This window comes from Daphnia pulex, chromosome 10 (assembly GCF_021134715.1).
Source record: "Daphnia pulex isolate KAP4 chromosome 10, ASM2113471v1".
Taxonomy (NCBI): Eukaryota; Metazoa; Arthropoda; class Branchiopoda; order Diplostraca; family Daphniidae; genus Daphnia; species Daphnia pulex.
Window position 1 is genome coordinate 15,361,606 of NC_060026.1, and position 23,395 is coordinate 15,385,000.

The 23,395-nt window shown below is 39.1% G+C and overlaps 7 protein-coding genes and 2 long non-coding RNA genes across 15 annotated transcripts in view; 4 read left to right on the top strand and 5 right to left on the bottom strand.

The window, feature by feature from the left end:
- Nucleotides 1-23,395, top strand: part of LOC124205555 — a 96,686-nt gene that overhangs the window by 9,061 nt on the left and 64,230 nt on the right. The window lies entirely within an intron of this gene.
- Nucleotides 481-2,050, bottom strand: LOC124205556 (larval cuticle protein 9-like). The gene is made up of 3 exons (XM_046603012.1): nt 1,181-2,050; nt 1,000-1,101; nt 481-919 (listed from the first exon to the last, which is right to left on the bottom strand). The coding sequence occupies exons 1-3, from the start codon at nt 1,289-1,291 to the stop codon at nt 626-628; spliced, it is 507 nt and encodes a 168-aa protein (XP_046458968.1). The 5' UTR covers nt 1,292-2,050; the 3' UTR covers nt 481-625.
- LOC124205538 (enteropeptidase-like) lies at nt 2,199-5,240 on the top strand. The gene is made up of 12 exons (XM_046602983.1): nt 2,199-2,458; nt 2,522-2,650; nt 2,720-2,963; nt 3,028-3,191; nt 3,257-3,362; nt 3,435-3,640; nt 3,697-3,852; nt 3,919-3,949; nt 4,012-4,274; nt 4,360-4,518; nt 4,590-4,775; nt 4,847-5,240. Exons 2-12 carry the CDS (start codon nt 2,552-2,554, stop codon nt 5,015-5,017), a joined length of 1,785 nt encoding a protein of 594 aa, XP_046458939.1. The 5' UTR covers nt 2,199-2,458; nt 2,522-2,551; the 3' UTR covers nt 5,018-5,240.
- On the bottom strand, nt 2,783-3,300 carry LOC124205565. Its single transcript, XR_006879395.1, has 2 exons — nt 3,211-3,300; nt 2,783-3,133 (listed from the first exon to the last, which is right to left on the bottom strand). It is a non-coding gene; the product is annotated as an uncharacterized LOC124205565 (long non-coding RNA).
- LOC124205536 lies at nt 5,550-9,338 on the top strand. Its single transcript, XM_046602978.1, has 14 exons — nt 5,550-6,014; nt 6,072-6,167; nt 6,246-6,631; nt 6,695-6,823; nt 6,890-7,130; nt 7,191-7,390; nt 7,479-7,581; nt 7,644-7,828; nt 7,905-8,057; nt 8,124-8,154; nt 8,237-8,448; nt 8,513-8,677; nt 8,746-8,928; nt 9,000-9,338. The coding sequence occupies exons 1-14, from the start codon at nt 5,657-5,659 to the stop codon at nt 9,171-9,173; spliced, it is 2,616 nt and encodes an 871-aa protein (XP_046458934.1). The 5' UTR covers nt 5,550-5,656; the 3' UTR covers nt 9,174-9,338.
- Nucleotides 9,383-12,199, bottom strand: LOC124205548 (gastric triacylglycerol lipase-like). Of its 3 annotated transcripts, XM_046602995.1 has the most exons (11): nt 11,760-12,199; nt 11,420-11,587; nt 11,113-11,345; nt 10,843-11,041; nt 10,745-10,771; nt 10,591-10,678; nt 10,282-10,528; nt 10,014-10,169; nt 9,863-9,947; nt 9,656-9,801; nt 9,383-9,590 (listed from the first exon to the last, which is right to left on the bottom strand). In XM_046602995.1, the coding sequence occupies exons 3-11, from the start codon at nt 11,239-11,241 to the stop codon at nt 9,417-9,419; spliced, it is 1,251 nt and encodes a 416-aa protein (XP_046458951.1). In that variant the 5' UTR covers nt 11,242-11,345; nt 11,420-11,587; nt 11,760-12,199; the 3' UTR covers nt 9,383-9,416. The 3 variants fall into 3 exon arrangements, with proteins under 3 accessions (XP_046458951.1, XP_046458953.1, XP_046458952.1); XM_046602997.1 differs by having other exon boundaries at nt 10,014-10,141; nt 10,341-10,528; nt 11,113-11,587; XM_046602996.1 differs by lacking the exon at nt 10,745-10,771 and having other exon boundaries at nt 11,113-11,587.
- On the bottom strand, nt 12,353-14,926 carry LOC124205540 (GON-4-like protein). Of its 2 annotated transcripts, none has more exons than XM_046602985.1 (7): nt 14,884-14,926; nt 13,582-14,676; nt 13,375-13,520; nt 13,074-13,312; nt 12,883-13,011; nt 12,711-12,809; nt 12,353-12,647 (listed from the first exon to the last, which is right to left on the bottom strand). In XM_046602985.1, the coding sequence occupies exons 2-7, from the start codon at nt 14,673-14,675 to the stop codon at nt 12,600-12,602; spliced, it is 1,755 nt and encodes a 584-aa protein (XP_046458941.1). In that variant the 5' UTR covers nt 14,676; nt 14,884-14,926; the 3' UTR covers nt 12,353-12,599. The 2 variants fall into 2 exon arrangements, with proteins under 2 accessions (XP_046458941.1, XP_046458940.1); XM_046602984.1 differs by having other exon boundaries at nt 14,772-14,906.
- On the top strand, nt 15,316-18,070 carry LOC124205554 (trypsin Blo t 3-like). Its single transcript, XM_046603008.1, has 8 exons — nt 15,316-15,578; nt 15,653-15,710; nt 15,778-15,845; nt 15,956-16,044; nt 16,125-16,254; nt 16,318-16,789; nt 16,864-17,003; nt 17,072-18,070. The coding sequence occupies exons 1-8, from the start codon at nt 15,561-15,563 to the stop codon at nt 17,240-17,242; spliced, it is 1,146 nt and encodes a 381-aa protein (XP_046458964.1). The 5' UTR covers nt 15,316-15,560; the 3' UTR covers nt 17,243-18,070.
- LOC124205557 lies at nt 17,630-22,106 on the bottom strand. Of its 4 annotated transcripts, none has more exons than XR_006879381.1 (4): nt 18,502-18,516; nt 18,168-18,292; nt 17,978-18,069; nt 17,630-17,888 (listed from the first exon to the last, which is right to left on the bottom strand). It is a non-coding gene; the product is annotated as an uncharacterized LOC124205557 (long non-coding RNA). The 4 variants fall into 4 exon arrangements; XR_006879382.1 differs by having other exon boundaries at nt 18,168-18,305; XR_006879380.1 differs by lacking the exons at nt 18,168-18,292; nt 18,502-18,516 and adding an exon at nt 22,017-22,106.

The following is a 23,395-nucleotide window of genomic DNA, read 5'->3' on the forward strand; positions in this document are numbered from 1 at the left end:
ACACGGCAAAGTGTTAGTGCTTAGTAATAACCTGCTAGCCAGATTACGAAATAGATTGACGTGTCAAGTCAGTAATACCTTTCCGAGTACTAGAACTCTCCAACGGACCGTTGTAAAAATTGTCTGTTTGCTTATTATACAGTTTGTTACGATAGTCAAAGTTAAGTTGTGAATTTGGAATTCTCAGATGGTTGCAGTTGATACAGGCTTTATTTACAATGACGGGCACGTGATATTGCGGGACCGTTGCCAATCTACATTTATTTCAAGTCTGGGTGACGATACGTAATACTATGACAACGTACGAATTTTCTAATCGAATTTTCTATCTGAATTTTGGATCAGCTGATGTTTGAGTTGAGATCCATCGCAGTCAGCATTAACAATCGCCAAGTTATAAAAAGCTACAGCTCCTGCGAAAACAAGTTTATATCACCAAGATGCCATAAAGATTTGGCGAAATTAGAAAATCGCAAAATGTTAACGTTTTACATTTATACTTCCATATATTACAAAAGATTTAGTTACAAACTTACAATCAATAATGCATTTAAAGGAATTGGAGAAAATGCATCGGTTCATTATGTTTCTATAAGGATCGCTGAGCTTCAGTGGTTCGGGCTATTCAAGCAACGGGGTAAGCTGTTGTTGGTTTCGCCTGTTCGGTCGGATAACTCGCTGATGGTTTGTTGCTGTATGAAGAAGGTGCGGGATATTGGGCCTCTCCTTCGTATTTGACTTCAGCGACGTATCCGTTTTGGTCGGCCGTGTAGGTGACGATTTGGGTGCGGCCATCGGGCAAGGCAACGCGGTAGGATCCGGTCGTGACTTTGCCGTCGCTTTCCTGTTGGTGCGAGTAGTCGTTTTTGCTCGGCTCGTCCTTCACTTCCCAGGCAAACGAGTGCGGCATGGGAGCGTACTATGGAAAATTTGTTTTATTCAAAATATAATTAATTTATTGAGGCTATAGAACACAGTCAGCTGTAAGAAATAATTTACCTGTTGCTCGGATGACTTGGCGACAGTGTCTGTGTATTTGGGCTGTTCCTCTCCGGATGTAAAAACAGCCAATGCAACGAGGGAAACAAGGATGAATTGGACCTGTATAACAGGGAAAATAATAAAAGATTGTAATTACTATTTGTTAATTCTTATAAGAAAAATAGTAATAATAGAGAACCTGCATGATGTTGGAGTAGTTGTTGGTGGTGGAATCGACTGAAAGCGACTGGTGACTTAATCGAGTCGACACTACCGACTTATATACTTTGCTCGGTTGCATCAGGTACATGTTATAATAGTAACTGGCCACCCTTGTCAATTTCGGTCAGGGTGATAATGAAATATTATTATGTCGTCCACTGCTGCTGCTGCTGGGAAAAAGGAAAAGGGAAACTTGACGGGAAAAAAGGAGACGATTATTGTCAATGGACGTTCGCTTTTTGTGGTTGGTCACTATCACAACGCGAGACTTTCGTCCATTCGGGAGAATTGTTTCCTTTTCCTATTTTACTTGTCTTTTCATTTCTCGCTGTTGCAACACGGCAGAGAGTTCGCGTGTTATTCCCTCCTAGCTGTGTATTTTACACAGTTTGGATGAGCTTATTATTACGTACTGCGCAACAGTCAAGGGCGTTAACTTATTTCTATTTGATTTCTATTCCATTTTGTTTCAGCGCGTCACATCTAAAAACCCCGCATTCGATGCTGCAATTGCCTTTTATATAACTTGATTACCGGTATGAAGAATGGTGAATATATCATTCCTAACGCATGTTACTTGCCGTGCCGTAAAAACAGAAGTAAATTCAGCGTAATTCAAGTGATTCAATCACGACGAGGGAAATAATACCCAGAAAGAAAAAGTTTGTTTTTTCTCTTTTTGTTTAATGGCCCATTTATATAATATAGGATAGGGGGGAAAGAAAAATACCGCGTGAAACTCAAAAATCATAAACCGTGTATACAACACGAATTCCGTTCCAGCAGTGAGGGTGTGTCTCTTTCCAAACTTCGTGAAAAACGGAACCGGGAAATCTCAACTGATTTCTTTGCACAAAAGTTCCAAAAGAAACACTAGCGGTGGATAGTACAGCTTATATCTCTTGACTTTGGTGTTCTTTTGTTCCGGTGAAAGGCCAATAATAAGGGGAGATTAACAGATTATCCCTCGATTCGAGTATAACGAGAGGGGAAAATACCAGATCAGTAACGAACTCGCAAAATCGCCGGTTGAGACTTCCTTGTTGTACCTCAAAAGTGTTTGAAAAAGAATTCGAAAACGACCTTCTCTATCGCCCTATCGCCACCATCTTCAATCACTAGCAAGAAAGATCCTTGCCTCTTTTCACTGGCCAGAAATCTCACCCAGTGTCGCTCCTATGCCGTTGAAGTGATCCCGAATTTCCAGACACTTCGTGGGAAAACGTTGCGCACAGAAATCGTCATCCCACCAAAGGTGTGTTACATATAAATGCAGCTAGAATAATTTCTTATAGATTTCTTATTGATTCGAAAATAGTTGAGTGGCGATTTTAGTACGAAATCGCTGATGGATATTGTCGTAAATTCGAATTCGTTGAAATTGAACTGGAAAGATAATTCGGGTTGCGCTTCCCAAATGACTTCGTTAAACCTGAAAGTACTCCAGGTAAACTATCAATTTTTACCTGCTATATTCATTTCATAAAATTTTGAATTTTCCCCTCTTAAAACAAAGGATGGATTGGCAAGCAGTGAAAGAACGAACAATACTTACAGGATCCCTCGAAGTTGTCTTAAGCAGGATCGAAATGAAGTCAACGTGTTCTCTATGATGTTGCCAACTAATCCGCATTCATGTTCAATCGAGTGGAAACCTCTGGATAAGTGTCGTAAATACACGTTTGACATGAGCTCCCAGTACACGGCAACTTGGAATGGCTCTTCTACTTTTCTGGATATATTTACAAAGGGGAACGAAGGTTTTGTTACTATTTTCTCACATTTTCAGTAATTTATTGAAAAATCAATTTTAATGTCATGCAGCCAATTTCACAATTTTTCCAAATGATGGGATGAATCCTTGGAGGTGTCCGAGAAAGCATTTTAGTTGCAACCACTGGGGCTGTAGTTATGCTGAAGAAAGTTTTATCTGTAATGGAGGAAACGATTGCGTAAATGGTCGGGATGAGCAATACTGTGATCAAAGCGTATTTATAATGCAATTACCTTTTTTCCGCGTGTGATGTTTTTAACATATAGTTAACTTTCCTAGGTGTGCAAAGATGGATTTAAATGTGGGCGGCAGTGCATACCAAAAGAACTCGTTTGCAATGGCCAACTCGATTGTCTTGATGGCTCCGACGAGAATTATAGTTGCAGTGGGTTAATTTCACGTAAAATTAATTTAGACGATTTGGGAAAATAATATTTCTTCATGTTGTCTGATGCAGTTTACGCCAATATGTGTCAGCATCTCACAGATTCTTCAGGTAATTTTTCTTCTCAGCTAGTTCCTAGACCGGCGGACGACATCCATTGGGAAAGAACTTTTGATGCTACTCTCAAAACCACAGTTTTAATATCTGTGCAGCCCAATCAGCAAATTTGGCTGACATTTAAAAAGTGCTTTACTCTGGAGCACCAACATTTCGTGAATGTAATTTCGTATTCAAACTGCCGCCAAAACTCCAAATCATTCGAAAATTTTTCCAGATTTACGACGGACCTTACTCAACCAGTCCTCTACTGTTATCGACTAGCGGATTAGTTACTAACCCATTCTCGGTACGATCGTCATCCAATGAATTGTATGTGGAATTCCCATCTTACTACCAGGCAGATTATGGCATTTCAGCTTTTTACACCAGTGTAAGTTTAGTTAAAATTAAGCTAATAAGCGACGAGGAAATGTGAATCCAATTATTTGGATTTTAGGTAAACAGCACGAATGAACCATTCGTTCCAGGTGTGTTAGCGGATTTAGTTGAATTTTTTCCCACATATTATTTTAATGAAATTCTTTTAAAGGCTGTGGTGGTTATATTTACGGCGATGGGGTTATTCCGATTCCAAATTACGTGGCCAACAACACCGATATCTCTGACTGTTTTTGGTTCATCGAAGCAACGACCAACGGGGATACCATCCTACTAACTAACTCTAAATCCGCATCATCTTTTCAAGCAAAAGTTCCTTTTGTTCTAAATAATCCCGATATGGTAACATACGACGAATACGACAACGAGTCAACTGCTTTGTTGTCTCCCCCGGAAAATTTGCTCTCTATAGTAGTATGTTATTTTTATAGGAATTTTGAAGAGATGAAAGATTCTTGATAAAAATTAAAAAAAATCGGTTCAACATTTAATCTCCCAGGTATACGATGGATGGAGCACTTCCGGCCATGTACTTCACGACCGAAAACATTCCATGACAAAAATAGCAATGTACTCAATCAGCAACAAAATGCTGGTTCATTTCAAACCACCGAAAGTCGTTAAAGAAAACGTTGCCTTCTCTTGGAATGTCTCAAAAGTAAATCGACTTTTACTTTCTAATTAAATACAATTAGAAATTATATTAAAATTTCTATCGCTGACCCACAGATTTCCACGCCAGAATGCAAATACGATTTGAACGGAGCTAATGGAATTATCAAAAGTCCAAATTATCCGGTGCAGGTTTATCCTGACCTAACTGACTGTCGTTGGAACATCACAGTGAAAGCGGGCTCAAAAGTCCGGTTACTTTTTGCCTACTTTGAAACGCAAGCGGGAATGGATTTTCTTTATGTCCGTCATTTTTTTTTAATTGGTCGATACACGTCAAAAAAAGTTACTAATACTTTATTAAATATTTACAGGTGTACGATGGACCCAGTGTTTATTCAAAACTATTGTTTGAAAAATCAGGATTGATTACCACACCTTTCGAAGTGAATTCTACAACAAATCAAGTGCTGGTTCGGTTTACATCAGACGATACTTCGGACGCTTCCTATCCTGGTTTTCTCGCCGTTTATTCGACTGTGTGAATCTTTCCCCTATCAGACAATCACGCAACAAGTCCTCTCTATATGTAGACTCTTCTTTGGACTTAGCAACGTAACTTGCATAAATATTTCTTTTAACTGCTTATTCAACAAAATGTCGCAAAATGCTAACGTGGAACGTTATACTAATTGCCTGCTGAGTGGAGATTATACTATCAGTTGATTTTGTTAATTTGAAGGAATAGAAACACTAGATTAAAGTAAACTTTGTAGCTATTGTTAGTTATCTCTTATTAGTTGAACGTCCTAGCTGAATCACAGGGATACGAGATCCAAGTCTCTTGTGACCGAGATACTCAGTACAAATAAGTAAGTAGAGAAACGTTTCAAACGCTGTTGGCGCTGTTTCAAAGAAGATCAAAAATCTGATTCCTAGAAAACATAACCAGCAACGTCTACAATACCTACCCGACACCATCCCCTCCCCCCACCCTAAAAAAAAAAAGCTTCAAATTGCACACGACTCTGATGTTTGGCTCCACAACTTCTTAACCGCTTCACAAAGCCTCAGTATGAAACTAGTCTTGGATCGATCAAGAACAAAATCTTTTCAAGTCCTCTGCGCGTATAAACTGTAGAATTTTTTAGCGAGTGTAAGGATTTTTAAAATTTTTATAAATCATGAGCCACTGGTTCGGAAAGGTATTTTTAGTAGTTTTCCTTACTGCGTTGGAAAAGTCAGAAAGTGTAGCAGATGACAATGTAGACGGTCTCCAATCAATTGAAGGATCGGCTGGATGGGATTTGACAGAATGTGAACAGTTGCAGGATCGTCTCGAGACCTTGGAATTGGCCGTGAGGAGCATCGTGTCAGCCATGGCAAGTCAGAAGAACGAAATATTCGCACCGATAACTGCAATTCTGGAGCAGAATGCAGCCCTTCGTGTTATTCTATCATCACCTCCAGTATTCCAAGGCGTTCCTGAAAATTCAACAATTCACCCAGATTTTAGCTACAACACGACTACCAACACAAAGAGTAATTATAATTATTATGCAATTGGTTAGCAAAATATTAATCATGATATCTTGAAAGGTGAAACGGACCAAGCAGAAAAACTTATTGCAGTTAACCAACTAAAGGGTGCAGTCAAATGCTCTTTGGCACAGTTACTAGACATCAAAGTTTCTGGTATTTATTTTAGATTGTTATTCAGTAATCAGTATTGACAGATTATTCAATAAAAAATTTCCCTTTTTTAAAAACTAGAAAAAGAGCCCAATCCTTCTGGGAATATTAACGCCTCGTTGAACAGAAACAAATCTATTGAAATAGAATGGACCCCACTATCCCCCGAATGTATCGCATACAATTCTGGTGTCTGGATCCGAGTCTTTGAATCCGAAACTCCTTCGTCAGGAGAGACGTACTTGTCCATCCCCAGGAAATGCTTGGCCGAGAAATACAACTCCACCTTCTCTTTTGCCATACACTCGCCCACGAAATCTGACGACCCGTCTAATAAGAAAAGCGATTGCCACTTCGAGCTAACGAATGTTCTGATCGAGTGTCGGTCTTACAAGATTGAACTAATTCCGAATTATGAGTCACTCAAGGGGAGATCACTAACGACCGAAATTGTTACTCCTTCCACAGTTGAGTACAGATCTATTAAAGGATATCAAAGTTAAATTAAATTTCGTAATTTTTTAATTCAGAATGGCAATTCGATCGACATGAAATCTTTGTTACGCGTTGCAACCAGTTCGAGTTCATTGACTTTAGATTGGAAAGACAATTCCGGATGCGCTCCTCAACTGACGTCCTTTTATTTGAAGACTATCCCTGTAGGCCTATAATTCACTGGCTTTTATTTTAATATTTCATAATCATAATTTTGAATTTATATCAAGGATGGGGTAGTGAATGCTACAGATGAGACACACGGGTCCCTCAAGATTCCCCGCACTTGTCTGGACCAAAAGAGGGATGAAAAGAATCTGTTCTCACTTACCTTATCTGCCGATCACGCATGCCCGGTGAAATGGACGTCGTTAGACGCCTGTAGGAAGTACGCATTCGAAATGAAATCCGAGTATTCCAAGACTTGGAGCAGCGCGCCACATCTTTGGGAGACGTTCACGTTCCAACAAGGTCCTTCTCCACAAATGCCTTTTTTAGAGAAAAATCAGTTATTAATTTTCTGTTCTATAGGAAGTAGTCCGAGAGATAGTATTTATGGGTTTTCCAATTGCCCGAATTCTGGGACATTTTATTGCGCAAGACCTGATTATGATTATTATCAGCGCAGTTACGGCAGATATTACCAGTCTAGTTGCCAGGATATAAATGAAATTTGCAATGGAAAAAAGGACTGCGATTCTGGTCTCGACGAGAAAAACTGCGATAAAAATGTAAATTTTAAAAAAATTTGACATAGATTACAGCATTCTCACTATTCGCCGTTATTTGTTTGTTACGGGCCTTATATGCACCCTACAGTGCATCACTGGATTCAAGTGTGGTCGACAATGCATTTCCAAAGAAAAAGTGTGCGATGGCAGCTACGACTGTGTTGACGGTTCTGATGAACACTATGATTGCGGTAATTGAAAAGCTCAATAATTTCATTAAATTTCATAATACCCTTCGAATTTCCGCCTTTAGAATACGCCAAGTCATGCAGTGAGCTAATAAACACTTCCGGAATTTTCTCTTCCTCGACTATCCACTCGGATAACGTATTTAAAAATGCCGTCCAAAAAACTATTGTCGCAATATCGGCACAGAGCAACCAAATCATTTGGCTATCTTTCAGTAAATTCAATACTAAAGAAAACCATTTAGTCAAGGTAGGAAATACGAAGCGTCATTTCAGTTCTCAAGTTGGCACGGAAGAAAATTAATTGCGTTGGATATTCAATCCAGGTTTACGATGGGCCCTATTCGACTAGTCCTCTTCTTTTGTCAAAAAGCGGATCTACCAAACCTTCCTCCGTTCGATCCTCATCGAATAATTTGTATGTGGAATTTCCTTCTTATTATGACAAAAGTTACGGTGTTAGCGTGTCCTACACAAGTGTACGTCTTATTAATCACGAAATCTAACTGCATATCGATGATGATTATACATTATTGTGTTTACAGATGGAAAACATGGAGAAACCGTTCGTTCCAGGTTCGCATCAATTTTAGATTGAAAAAGAGATTTTAAATGTAAACAACTTATGCAATTTATGCATGAAAATTTTCCGAAACAGGGTGCGGAGGTTATGTATACGGGGACGGTTCGGTATCCTCGCCGAATTATTTGTCTAATAATAATAACGATCTTGACGAATGTTTCTGGTTCGTTGAAGCTCGGCAAAGCGATGGAGTCATATTTGTAAAGAGAAATATCCCCCAGACCGGCGGATGTTATATTTCAACGCTTCGTTCTACGCTTCATCTTTCTGAGTTTCCCATCATGACTGTATACGACATATTTTCTATTTAGATTTCACTGTTTTCTGTTCTTACCTTATTCTTTTTCTAAGGTCTACGACGGTTGGAACTCATCAGGTCAAGTGTTGTACGATGAACTGGATTCACCTAAAGCAGCTCAAGCCAAAAGTGTCGTCTATTCCGTCAGTCAGAAAATGATGATCCGCTTTACTCGGCCGAAAGTATCTTGCAGCAGTATGAACTGGAGCGTGACTACTGTAAGTGAGAAATTCAATTCAATTTCAGTAAATCTTTCAAAATAACCCAAACTGACTAAAATATGCAGATACCTAAGATTTCCACCACCACAAACCTAGTCGGGATGATAGGAACAATAAAAAGCCCCAACTATCCAGCAGCGTACCCGAATTCCTCCGATTTCCGTTGGAAAATCGTCACGGAGCCAGGCACAAGCATTCGACTCTTATTCGCGTTGTTTGAAACGCAAGAGAAATTTGATTATATTTTCGTACGTATAGCCTTTTGATTTTTAAAAAGAAAATGGATTTTAAGAAATTTACCTTTCAACGCTTCCATAAGGTGTTCGATGGACCTACGATCAATTCTCCGCTGCTCCTCGAGAAATCTGGATTATCGTCGACACCTTTCGCTGTCAACTCTTCCTCAAACGAAATGCTCATCAGATTTACATCGGATGAAAATATTACTCTTCCGGGATTTCTGGCGTTGTACTCTACCGTGCAAATCTTGTAAAACCTAATTTGAATCTCCTTCAACGTGTTTTCTCATGTCTTGAAAAAAAAATTCTGACAAGATGATGACACTGTATCTTCACTGGTTCCCTTCTGACGTCTGGAATCAGGTCCTGTAGAGTGTAGCCACTGGTAAAAAATATGCATAGCCACCGGGAAGATTTAACTTGTCTAAGTTTGAGCGACGTCCAGATACAAATAAGAGAAGCATTAAGAATACTTGATGTAATGCAATTTTCTAATATTATACAGTTGTGTTAGAACTATTGAGATATGGCATTGGGAGAAGTCTAATTAGAGGGAGATAAACGAGCTCCATTGCTCGCGTTGACCAGATGAAATCACCGTGAGTGAATGAACTGTCAACCTGGATAGAGGCTTTCAAGTTGCCCAATTTGGAAGCCAACCACATAATGTCCTAGAAAACAACTCAAAGAACATAAAATATTGGAAATGAAAGAAATAACATTATTTATTCTATACCTTTGGCGGTGCTATTGGGTCCCTGCCACCACTAATAAGGTACACTGGGGCCGTAACAAGACTTAAATTATATTGGGCAGGCGTACAAGATCCGTATCTTTTCAGGTTTTCATAGCATCCGTAGTCGAAGTGATTGAATGATTCCCCTGATTACATTCCAATTAATAAAGATATCAATGCTCTAAACTTATAACAGACTCGCTTTACCGGAAATGGAATTTTGGAGGAATTGTATCGCAGCTCCAACAGAACTTCCGTCTGGATAGTGTCCAAGAATAGCGTTGAGCGAAGACTGAACGGAATAAGTCGGATGTAAAATAATAAAAATAAGTAATAAGACACATATTACTTTAAATACCTCGTAATGGGATTCAGAGTATCCAAAAATCAGGAATAGTAAATGCAGGCATAATTCGGCGGCGAACTGGCTGGAATCGCAAAACATTTTCAGCAGATTGCTGGAAAATGAGTCGTTGGAATGGAAAACTGTGGTACAAGTCATACGAAGCAAAAACTAAGAATAAATAAAAATTCCTATAATTGACCAACAATTAACGAGATGAAAATAAAACAGGTAGCAAAGCGCACGTCTTTGAAGAAGAAAAGAAAAATGAGACTATCATTACGTGATACGGTTTGACAAATAGACCCAAGTAATAATAAAAGTTGTCCAAATGAGCAATACTGGAGGTAGCACCGAGTCCGATCATCATGTCGACTTGATCATTCACTTTGGGTTTATTGATTGCTCCTATGAAGAAGAGGGTACAGCCAAGTGAATATCCCACGTAGGCGGCTAACTTTTTTTGCTCTGTGACGTCAAGGACGTATTCAATACAAGCTGGAATATCATGGCGGCCCATTTCGTCCCATCTAACACCAATTAAGAGCTAAAGATGCTACAGAAAGTATTGAAAAGATTTCTTTTTACTCACGAAAATTTCCAGTATTCTTCCTTTTCAGGATCCAACGATACATGTCTCCTTGAATTGCTATTGCCTCTCGAATTTCCCATCCAGACGTCTATGAAATCAAATAAGTATTAAACTACGGAAATAAAGTAAGACACATTGAAAAGGAAATAATTACCAAAGCCACGATCTGCCAGGATAAAGGCTAAGGTGGTGATTAAAAATACCAAAGTTTACGGAATACCAGCTCGAAATCAAAGACTCGTATATATTTACCAAGTGAATTATTTGTTGGGTTCATCAACCAGGCAAAATCATTCCACAGAAGGCCGTGTTGCAGAAAGATGGGTCGTGACCGGTTAGCTGAAATCCCATTTCGTCCGGACGGTATCCGGTGAAGTTCTAGAATGTATCCGTCTTCCGTCACTACGTGGTGAATTTCAAGCGGATATCCGCGATTGCGAATTATTTCCGCCTTCCGTTTAAGTAGACACAAACATCAATAAAATTTTTTTTTAAAGAATTTAAAACAAAATGAATAATTACCGTTGTCATGTAACGTTCCTTGTTGTCGAGTTCACTCGATTCCAATTTCGGCAGCAGCAATTTATCGCCAATCACAAGAACGAGAATGATAATCAAAGGGAAGCCAAGATGAGAGCCCCATGACGCCATCCAACAAATCAAACGAGACTGCAACTGCCGCTCACTCAATACTTATTTTGACAATCGGTGACAAATTATATCCAAAAATACACAATGATTCGCTAACGAATGCTCTGTGTGCGTTCGTGACAGAATTGAATGGCAGGTAAATTGTGATTGAGAGATATGTAATATAGCACTATAATACCACTGCTACTGTAAATGCAGACAGCCCTCTCGTCCTGATGCTCAATGAAGACTGATGGAATAAATAGGTATGCTCTATCAAGTTGACGGTTTTCCTTATTATGTAAGACTGCACGTATGCTGGAACTGTGTTGGAACTATCCCGTCAGCTTTAGGTCACCTTTATCTGCTTAACGTACACAAAACAGACTACACATGTTATTACAGCAATATGATTCACTGCATATATAACGCAGATGCGCCTCTTTCATTCATTTTCTATCCCGAACGGAACGCATTTTTAAATTATACACCGAACGACGGCGAGAAATGGAACAATAGTTGTTTTCTTTGTAAATTACCTTTTTTTCTTTTCCTGTGATGAGTCTGCCTTGGCCCAAGGACCTACTTCGAGCTGTATGAAAATACTTAAAATTCCTGCGGTCTTGTCTCGTACCGGTACCAGCTCTCTGCCGCGGTCCTGTCCTTTAAAGTAGAAAGTCTTTCCGGTCTGTAATTAAAGGTTATTGGGTGTGTGAACCTAAAAAGGAAAAACATGGGGCTACATCGTTAAAAATAAATATTCTAGAAATTCAAAATGTCCCCGCAGCAGGGAATTTCTTTTGGCAGATGGATAAGAAATTTAGCATGGAAAAGTACGCAAAATCCATCGGCGGAAATGCTCAGAGCGGCAAGAATTAAAAAGCGCAACAGGCTACACACCCAAAAAAAAAATGTGGTTATTTTAGAGAAAATGTGATCCATCCATTGATTCATGAAATAATTCTCACATGTGTTTGGTCAGATCGTTATTCCGAGAGAGATAAATATAGACTTGAATTGCATTTGCCTACCTCATTTCCCTCCTGGAGCGAAAAAACCCATCACCATTAATAAACTGTGCATGCGTAACCGTCCTTGGGAATCCGACTAGGCTTATCAGTAAAATAGGGCATTGTCTTTGCGTCAAATTTATTACAGCTATGCTGCCTAGTTTCACTTCCAAGTGTTAACGGAATACTGGCAAGATTTCTTCTTGTAGGAGATGGTGGCCAACCACAGCACCGGGAAATGTTGGTCGGTGCATCCAGTTATCAAGTCGATCGGAAAGAGTAAAATAAATCATAAAATAATATGAATCTGGGGAGAACGGTGTCTCTGGGGGATTTCCCCAGATATACTAAGACGGTACGAATATTTTCCTAATCATAATTAATTAATTCCCCAAGCACTCGACGTCGTTTCACTATCTGTTTGAATCGAAGAAGCTATTACAAAATAATACCTAAGAATAAATAAATAATTTTCTTAACTGGATGAGCTTCGTCTTGTTGGTTAATCCCAGCGGTTGTTCTAGGCTGTCCCTGATGGGTGATAGGTTCCAATGGTCGTTTACCTGCAGCATTAGGTTTCTTGGACAATTGAAGGTGAATCAAAACTTCCGTCATTTAACTAGAAAGGTGGTAATTCAATTGCTTTACTTACCGAAAACAACTCTTGCCAACGTTCCGGTAACAACGATATTGGGACATCGCATAGCCTCTTTGTCGTGTAGCGATCAAACGGTTGGACAACATGATGTATGGGCGGGGCCACTTTATTTGTCCGATAATACTGCGTAAATCACAAAAGATATTTTTGCCGTCAATATTTAAAAAATAAAAGGATAAACTCACTTTGATGGGATTCGATTCATTTTTGTTCCTTTTGTTGTTAAAAGATTTATTCTTGATGCGAGTTGCAATCTGTTTGGCGGTCCAGTGAGGCAGCATGTAGTGAGAAATCATCGTATAAACCAGATTTTCTTTTGAAGACACCTTGGCATCGTCGTTTAAAAGCTCGGTACAATAAGGAGTGAACTGTTCCATACCCATTGCAATCAGCTGCTCTTCATGTAGCGACATCTTGCAAGGACCTGATGCGTTTCATTCCACAAATAAAGATGACAGGACTTGAAAAAAAAGAGAAAAATTATACCTGGTTCTGATTGGAAGATGGCAAGTGTAGGAAGTAACTCGGGGTAGATGAATACGCGACTTTCCGCCATCAATTTGACCATTGTGGGATTGAATGGGTAGCGATTAGGATGTTTACTCGAGCGCTTAACAAATTTCTTCCTTTCTCTACAAAAACAAAAAACAAAAATTTTAATTATATTTTTTTAAAATAGAAGATTAATCATACCCAGATGTGACTACAGTCCTCTCAAATTTAAAGAGTGTTTCAGGTGAGGTCTTGGTTACATTAGTCTCCCAATAAGTCACTAAATCCAGAGCTTCATCTAAATTGGCGATTTCCATGTTTTGCTTGAGTGGAAGGAGATCTTGCAGCATGGAACGACACTCTTCCGTTACGGAAACCAAAGTAGATTGTTGAGCTGTGATTAGATGCATCTGAGTGAGAAGTTGCACGTGCTTGCGCATTTGTTCGCTGAACAATAAAATAGCATCCGGTGCGAGAGCTGCTATCCTTGTGTCGTAATCTTCCATCGAAGGCATTAAAGTAGGACAGGGCTTAGGAAACATGTCAATGGATAATGCATTCTCCCTTATGAGATTCGCAGTGAAAGGCATTTCTTGGAATGACTTCTCATGTATGGGAATAAGGGACGGTATCGGAGTTTCGGTGCGTAAATTCTGATTTAATAGAAATGACATGTCAAACGGTTCCGTGTAGTGAGCAGGAGAGTCAATGTTTTGAAAGGTGTTACTTTTCTCTTGACTGAATATAGAAAACATGCTTTCATCGTCACTTTCCTTGCGTAAACATTTTAAAAGGCTTTGATCATAAAAAGATGGAGATGCCTCAGCAGGTGGAACGACGAATTTCCTATTGGATTTTTCTTCGTGATTCACAATATTTTGAGATGAAAAAGAAGTGACATCAGACTGGGAAAATGTGAAGACATAATCAGGATTTGTGACTTTTCCAGCAGGATTGCTATTTGGGTAAGTTGTGTTTTCGGTTACTGAAATAATGGGAAAACCCATGGGACTGCTGTTTGAAGTGTAAAAGGAACTACTGATATATAACGGGAAAGCCTTTGAGCTAGATGAATCAAAGATAAAGAGATTGGTAGTAGGTTGAATAGAGTTATTGTGCTCGGTAAGAAGGAAATCATCACATGGGTGTGTTTCTGGAAGTATCAGCTGTGTTTCACTGGGCCACTTCAGCAGGAAAACTTTTGTCTGTTGCTGTTGCTGAGAGGTTCTATCACTTTTTCCTTGCTGCAAGCACACTGCTTGGGAGTCCATGGCAAACTTGTTTTCATCTGGCATTCTGCCAAGAATAAAACAAGAGAGGACACAGATAAAACACGAAATAAAGTCAACAAATTTAAAATGACTCTTTGAAGTATTATTTAAATTACGTACTTAGATGAAATATCCGAAGATTAAATTTTTTTTATATCATAATTTATACCATTTTGGGATATTTCACTAAAATCTAAATTCTAACCAGCACCGTAACACGACTTTCTCTCACGTGTTTTATTGACGACTGAATTCATGGCTGACGACACGTTAGTCTGCTACTTGTCCATTATTTTCCCGCCAAAAGTTCAAACGATGTTAATGATAGTTAACTGTTATTTAGTAAACACTTAAATTACCATGCGAAGTCTGGATCGTATCGTTATAGTTGTCAAAGCCTGCAAATGTACACCAAAATGAAAACAAGCCTTGAATTTTTCCGGTTTCCACGCGCAATCGATCGACCGATAGCTTTACATCACAGTGACTTCAAGAATTCTGGATCTGGCTGGCATTTGTTTTTATGGATTGCGAAGGTTACAGAACCGTTAGTTCTTTTGCATTCATTGTACGATGAATGTTGTTGTTTTAAATTTTGCTTGCATATTCTAAAAACTGGATTTCGAGTGCAGGTATTACCTTTTTGATCAGAAACACGTACTCGCTTTTCATGGTCACTTTGCACTGCTCACGTTTGCATATGTGCAAGTGCGTTTATTGAACCCTGAATTTGAATTTATCACAGACAGACAAAAAGTCATCTCCAATTACAGCCAACTCTGTTGGACAAGGGCATGAATATAAGAGGTGCTACTTGATGAACGCGAGCATCAGTTGAACTCGAGTCGTTCACTTCACTTGTTACTATTGTTTTCAGCTTTCTGCAAAGTCCTCTCAACTGCTGACAAAATGCATCTCTATTTTTGGGTAATCTTGTCTGATTTTTCTAGGCTAAGTTATTTAGCGACATTATAACAATATTTAACTATTGAATGATACAGGTTTTAGGCTTCTTTTGTTTCTTCGAAACCGGATATGCTAACGTCATCGAACTTCCCAGTAATATAAAAGATAGGCAAGTTGGCACAAAAAATTCAGATTTTAAAATTTCCTTTTCGATTTTTAGGGAATAAATTTGCAAACGTTTCAGTCGTCGGTGGAACCCCTGCCGCAGCCGGTGAATTCCCAAATTTGGTAAGTTAAATATACAAAGAAATCATTATCTTCTAATGACTATAACAGGTTAGACACCTGGAAAAAGATGACATTGCAACTTTTTGAATAAACGAGAATTTGGTTTTCAGGTTGTGATTCGCTACAACAGCAAGCTTCGTTGTGGTGGGACTTTGATTGGACAGTCTCATGTCTTAACAGCTGCTCATTGCGTTTACGGGTAATGCAATAGTATTAGATTGTAATTGTATCCATAATGTTTAGGCCTAATTGATGTCATAATATTCCTTTTGTGGTCAGATTTTCTGCCGCTCAATCAAAAGCATTAAGTGTGATGACAAACACGTTAGATCTGAACGGTGGAGCAAACGCTATCACCAGATCGGTGAGGAAAATTATCACCCACGAAAGGTACAACCCCAACAGCCAGGTAATTCATTTTTCGATTAAAAACTGCGAAAATTCAAATTAATTGGCAAGTTGATATCTTTAGAATAATGACGTCGCTGTGTTGGTGCTGAATTCTCCCATTCAAAACGTCAAGCTCGTTTCCCTTCCGAAAGCGGCTGTCGTGCCAAAACCTACAACCAGGCCAACAACGAAACCAACGGCTGTTTCGGCTACAGCAACAAGTAAACCTACAACCAAGCCAACAACAAAACCACCAGCTGTTTCGGCTACAGCAACAACTAAACCAACGACTAAACCAACGACTAAACCAACGACAAAGCCACCGGTTGTTTCTGCTTCGCCTACAATTAAAACGACGACGAAAAAACCCTTCAGCTCAACAGTAAAAGCTCCCGTCATGGGTTCGTGTTATTGCACTTGTGACCCGGGAGCAACGAAGAAACCGGCAGCAACGCGAAAACCTGCTGCTTCATTATTCAGAAAAGCCAATGTGGTATTTAGCAATTACGCCAACATGCCAGCCATGATAGCCGGATGGGGAACAACGTCATCAGGTTCTCACTTTAATTCATTTTCAATAAGTCGTTTTCAATTAATTAATTCATGGTTGTTTTTGTTTGATTCAAAGGGGGAAGCATTTCACAGGTACTGCTAAAAGCTGACGTCGAAATTCTACCCAATGCCGTGTGTATCAATCAATATGGCAGCAGTGAATTCATCGGGGCTAACATGTTGTGTGCTGCTGCTCCGGGAAAAGACACTTGTCAGGTAAGTTACATTTTAAATAATAATCAAGTTTTTATTTCAATAAATCTGTAAAAATTGTTAATGTACAGGGAGATAGCGGTGGTCCAATTTTCGTCAAAGGAATTCAAGTGGGTATCACCAGCTGGGGTTACGGCTGTGCTGAGCTGGAATATGCGGGCGTCTACACCCGAGTGTCGACTTACGTTCCATGGATTCAAACAGCTGTAGCCAAAAATCCTGCTCCGGCAGCATCTGGTTGAAAAATAGCTCCCATCATGGAATCTTTTATTACGCAAATACTTATTACGTCCCGATGAATTATTAAATTTATTCAGAATTGCTTATTTGCTCGTCTCACTATGTAAATGAGAGAAAACAAAGTATGCAAATGAAAAACATAGAATATTTAAAATAGAGAGGGAGGGGAGGGATTTCAAAAGAAACTTGTTCAAAGGGGAGGGGGGGTTCGAAAAAATTTGCCTCATATTAGGGAAAGGGATACCTGTGACGATAGAGGGAGTGGGCAAAATAAACCAATAAATTACCAACCACTTTTGCATAGCGAAAATAAATAACAAACCAATCATAACGGAATGTAGAAATAAATAGATAAACATCTGAAAATAATTTGGTTGTATTTTTTTTTAAATCTCTCAAGCATTGAACGAAAAAAATAATCCGATTCATTTATTTCTTATTATGGCAATTTAGCCCCCACCGTGCCTTCCCGCAAAGCATGAATGATGAAATAGTAGGTTAAGTGATAGTTGATGTAGGCCTACGTAGTCGTAGCTATCTTGGATTGATTCATTATAGGTGGAATAGTGAATCTATAACCATACGTTGGCTTCGTAAGACATCTCGTTAGTCCGTTTGCCATCCGGCGCTGTTACAATGGGCGACAGCCTGTGTCAATTATACCCAAAAAGGAGAAATAAATGTGTTCAACTAATGATTTTTAAATTGAAATCGATATAGTTAATAATAATACACACCCCGTCACCGCATCGCTGGGCGTTTTGAAGGCTGGCGCACCAGAATGCCGGTCCGAACGTGCACGGATTACTACCCACGATCTGGGCTTCCGCTGCGTTGGAAAATATCAAGAAATGAATCAAATCAAATAGTCTGAGAATGCGCCCAGATTGACACAGTACATTGAAACCAAAGTGAACAGAACATTACCAAATGCGACGATGGTCACGACGAAGCAGAGGAGGATCAATAGCGAACGCATTTCACAGAGTCGACTTGCTGGATGTATATGCTGACGATGTGCAAGTGTCCAGGAGCCCAGGAGGTTTATATACCTGACAAAGAAAACTTTCCACGGGTTAGAACTTGATTGCCGAGAGTTTCTCTTGAAAATGGAGCATATGGGGAAAACGGTGTTGTGAGTAATATGCATGTGTGATGATGTTGACACTTTTCCAACATACAGAAAAGGGACCAGTTCACCCCATAATGTAAATAGATACTAAAAACGATAACACAGAAACAAATGAACACATATGCATACCAAGCTGGGAGATATAAGAGCAGGTCACCGGGAACTATCAAGCAGCACAGCAGGTGAAAGTCTGAAAGTATAGCCTAATAGAAGAGCATGAAGATAACAATTCCTTTTTATATGGAAAGCGTCGCTTGTATATGATTGATTTAATCGATTGTTTGGATTCCAATCTATAGGAGAGGTGAGTGAACTTAAGAAATGAGAAAGCTGCTGTACAGGTGCACGGTGTGTCACCGTAGCCGTGGGCTAATGACCGTTCTGTTTAATACACTTGCGTGTACCAATTTGGAACCGGTACGCTTACGCATTGAACATTGAAGGTGTGCATGGGTAATCTACTGGCACGTATAAGGAATTAACTAGTTCCACTTTATTTAGTAAATAGAAACAATTTCCCTTGACAACGGGAGACGAAAAGTAATAACGAAATTTCAACAAATTTCGAATGATTTAATTACCTGCTGTAACTATTATAATTACTAGCGCTAATATTATTGCCAAATTCCAAGTCCACGAATCAGGTGGACCAACAATCATATGTCATCATATGCGTCATATGCTGAGTATTCGGTCGGTTTCCGGTTTCTAAGAGCTTTTTCTAGTAGGAATAAGATATCCATAACAATCGTCATTATATATTCATATCGATTCTATAATAGTCCTACTATAAAGGAAGTTATCCACCGGCTGTGCTGGGCATGTATAAAAGCCGGGACTCTTTGCGATGTTGGGCTTCTCTTATATTTTTTTGGTAGACATATCTACGCCAGTCGTTAAACGGACACGCGTTAGCGATAGGAGGGAGTATTGAATCGTCTCCTATATGGGGATCAATCCACCACCCACCCCCACCCCCCCAACACCCCCCAACTTTTTGTTGTTTAATGCATCACCAGATTTGTTCTTTTCTTATTCACGGTCACTCGTCCAACTACCCAGCACTCAACGTGAACTCAAATAGGTTTTCTCGCCATTTTGCTAGCGAGCCAACAATAGGCGAACATTTTTTTCATAGATATTATCAAATGCGATTAACATTTTCGAATTTTCAAATAAAAATGTCAAACGGGCAAAACAAAATTGCCTCGGGCAAAAAATACAACTTCGATTTGCTTCCGCTATTAACAACCAGATTTGCACAGCAAAAATAAATAACAAATCAATCACGCTTTTTTCCCGATTATAAAGGAATATAATAAATAAACAATTAACTAAAAAAAAACAAATTTTGTATTTCTAAATCTCCCAATTGTTAAAAAAAATAATCCAATTCAACTATTTCTTGTTGTGGCCATTAAGCCTCCGCCGCGCCCTTGCGCAAAGTGTGAATGACGAAATAGTAGTTAGTGGTAGTTATACATGCCCTGGATTGATTCAAAGCGAATATAACTACGTTGGTTTCGTAAGACATCTCGTTAGTTTGTTTGCCATCCGACGCTGTTACAATAGGCGACAGCCTGTGTCAATTATACCCAAAAAGGGAAAAAAAATTAATTGTTGAACTTATTTTAAATTATTGATAATTAATAATACATCGCATTGCCGGGCGTTTGCATAGCTGGCGCACCAGTGTGACGGTCCCCAAGTGCACGGATTACTACCCACGATCTGGGGGGCTCCGGCTGTGTTGAAAAATATCAATGACGAGAATTAACATTCAATATTTTAAATATTAATACATTGAATTAAACATTACCAACAAATGCGATGGTCAGCACGACGAAGCAGAGGAGGATCAATAGCGAACGCATTTTAGAGTCGACTTGCTGGATATGCTGAGTGGATGAGAGTCAAATGTAATGTGAGTGCTGAGGATGTGTAGTCGCCCAAGAGGTTTATATACCTGACGGAAGAAAACCTTCCACGGGTTAGAATTTGATTGCCGAGAGTTTCTCTTGAAAATCAGGTCGATATGAGGAAAACGTATATACATGTGTGATGTACTGATGTTGACACTTTTTCAACATAGAGAAAAGGGACCAATTCACCCCCAAGATTGATGGATTGATTATTTGAATTCGAATCCATAGGAGGGGTGAGTGCTGTACTGAAGAAATCGGAAAGCTGCACAGATGCGTGGTGTGTCACCGTTTAGCCGTGGGCTCATGACCGTTCTGTTTACACTTATGTAACCAATTTGGAAACGGGTGCATATTGAATTCGATTCCTGGCTGTGGATAATGATGTTCTGGCTCGTATATTCAGTAATGTAGAAAAAGTTGCCCCATCAGACAACGGGAAATGGCGTTGCTAAAAGCATATAACGAAATAGTTCAAAATATTTCTAATGATAATTACCAGCTGTAATTAGCTAGGCTATAGATATTGCCATCACAGCTTATTTATTTATTTGAGCATGAAAAGTTTGACGAACTTCGAACAGGCGCAGAGAGACTGAATACATTCTGCATTAGAATGTTACTGCAGAAAGTATTGGCCCGACATTTTGATCAGCCGATTTTAGTATAAGCCATACATATACTGTAGGAAATGGAGAACCTCTATATATTTCTATATAATAAGGGAATTTAAGTCTATAATACATTTTTTTCTTGGTAGATATAAGCCACAGCCGTTAAACGGACACGCGTTAGCGATAGGAGGGAGTATTGATTCGTTTCCTATGTATGGGGATCAATCCACTCGCATTCTTATTTATTTAAAACGTATAGGAAACTTTTCTTTTTTTTTGTGGGGGAGGGGGGGTCAACAGATTTTTTCTCTTCATACTTCGACCGAGAGGTCGAACTAACCACTTAACGTGCACTCAAACGGGTTTTCTCGCCATTATTTTGGTAGCCAGCCAATATAATAACGCAGGCGATCTTTTTTTTTTCCAAATAGATAAATGTGATTGACATTTTTGTGTGTTCGCCTAGGGCAATAAAATAAACTGCGATATTCTTTCGCTATTTCCAACCAGCTTTATATAGCAAAAATAAATAACAAACCAATCAGCATTGTTTGTTTTTTTGGTTAGCAGAATAAAGAAATACGTATTGAAACGAACATTTTTGTATTTTTAAAAATCTCTCAATTGTTTAACAACAAATAATCTGATTAACTTATTTCTTGTTATGGTCAATAATATAGCCTCCACCGTGCCCTCCCGCAAAGCGCGAATTATAAAATAGTAGTTAAGTGGTAGTTATATTCACATATTCACTAGGTAGAAGCGAATATAACTCTACGTTAGCTTCGTAAGACATCTTATTCCGTTTGCCATCCGACGCGGTTACAATAGTCGAAAGCCTGTGACAATTTTCAAAAATACAACCAAATTAATTTTTGAACTTTTTTTAAATTTTATTTATAATTAACAATACCTCGCTCATTTTATCTCTCAATGACAATCACAACAAAAGAAATCGCACGGATCACCACCCACCGGGATCTGGGGGGCTCCCGCTATGTTGAAAAATATCAAGAAATGAATCAAATCAAATAGACTGAGAATGCGCACCGAGACAAGAATTGACATTCAATATTTTTAAACATTAATACATTGAATCAAACATTACCAACAAATGCGACGGCCACGACGAAGCAGAGGAGGATCAATAGCGAACGCATTTCAGAGTCGACTTGATGAAGGATGTGAGTGAGAGTGAGATGTGATGTGAGTGCTGAGGATCTGTGTAGGTCCAAGAGGTTTATATACCTGACGGAAGAAAACCTTTCTCGGGTTAGAATAACTTGATTGTTGAGAGTTTCTCTTGAAAATCGGGTCGATGCAAAAAAAAAAAGTTGCAGAACATGGAAAAAAAACCGCGTTGAGATTGACGCAAGTGCGATGCTGTTGGCACTTGTTCAACACACAGAAAAAAAGGACCAGCAGTTCACCCCCAAAAAATAGATACTAGACCAGCACAGATGAACAACGCGAGCTAATATTTTAATAGAAATTACATTTGATGGCGACTTTATAGCCTATCTTTTAGTCGAGCAGGAAAGGAGATTTGTCCGGAAACGGGAGAAAGAGTTTTCATTACGTTTCCGGAAATCCCAGCACCGACTTTTAATGAAAATGTTCCACACCTAAATTTTAATAATACTGCTGATGCTGACGACAACCATCAGCAGCAGTTAGGCTACCACCGTCTTTCGACCAACTAGACTCGGAGTGTTTCCCCTGCATCAATAATCGCCGCTCAAAAATCAACCGACTCGAAGTCCAGGCGGCCCTGAACATGTCCGTCAACGTCCTGCCGTTTTGGTTGTGCACATTTCCGGTTTCCTGCTACGCCATCGGACTCTACTGGTGCATCCGGCTGGAAGGCGATTGCAGTGCCATTTTACTGACCTGGCTTTGCATGTGGGACTTTTCCCTGCTGCACAGTATCTACAATCCGGTGATGTACATGATGAGCAGCTCGGAATTCCGGCGGGCGCTTTTTCACTTCGCCAGGGAAGTTGAAGAAAAAATTTCACATTCAGGCGGCCCAAGAGAATTGATATAATAGACATTGTTTCATTTCGTGAAGTGATATATTATAGTTGTATCTCCATATAGAGAATCGCCGAGCACAGATGTTTTGCATCACCATTGTTTGAGTTGAAATTCAAAAAATCTAATTTTCCCGCCATAACCTAGATTGCATCATCATTTGACCGTATATTGGACCACGATTTTATACTGCGCTGCGCTTTTATACCACTTGTACCTTTGATTTTAGGGTCGTTACACTTGTACCTAGAGTTTGGTCGTTAAATGTTGTAAAACATGTCAACCCGAAAGTCGATTCTTTGTTCAACAAAACTATTTCATATTGTAAATCTTGGCTCAATTGAAGATTTATAACTATGAATAAATATTATATAATACCACTGAGTAGAAGCCATTTATAAAGGAGCTTATCCACAGCCAAGAATATTAGCCTATATAATAACGAAATGTTCA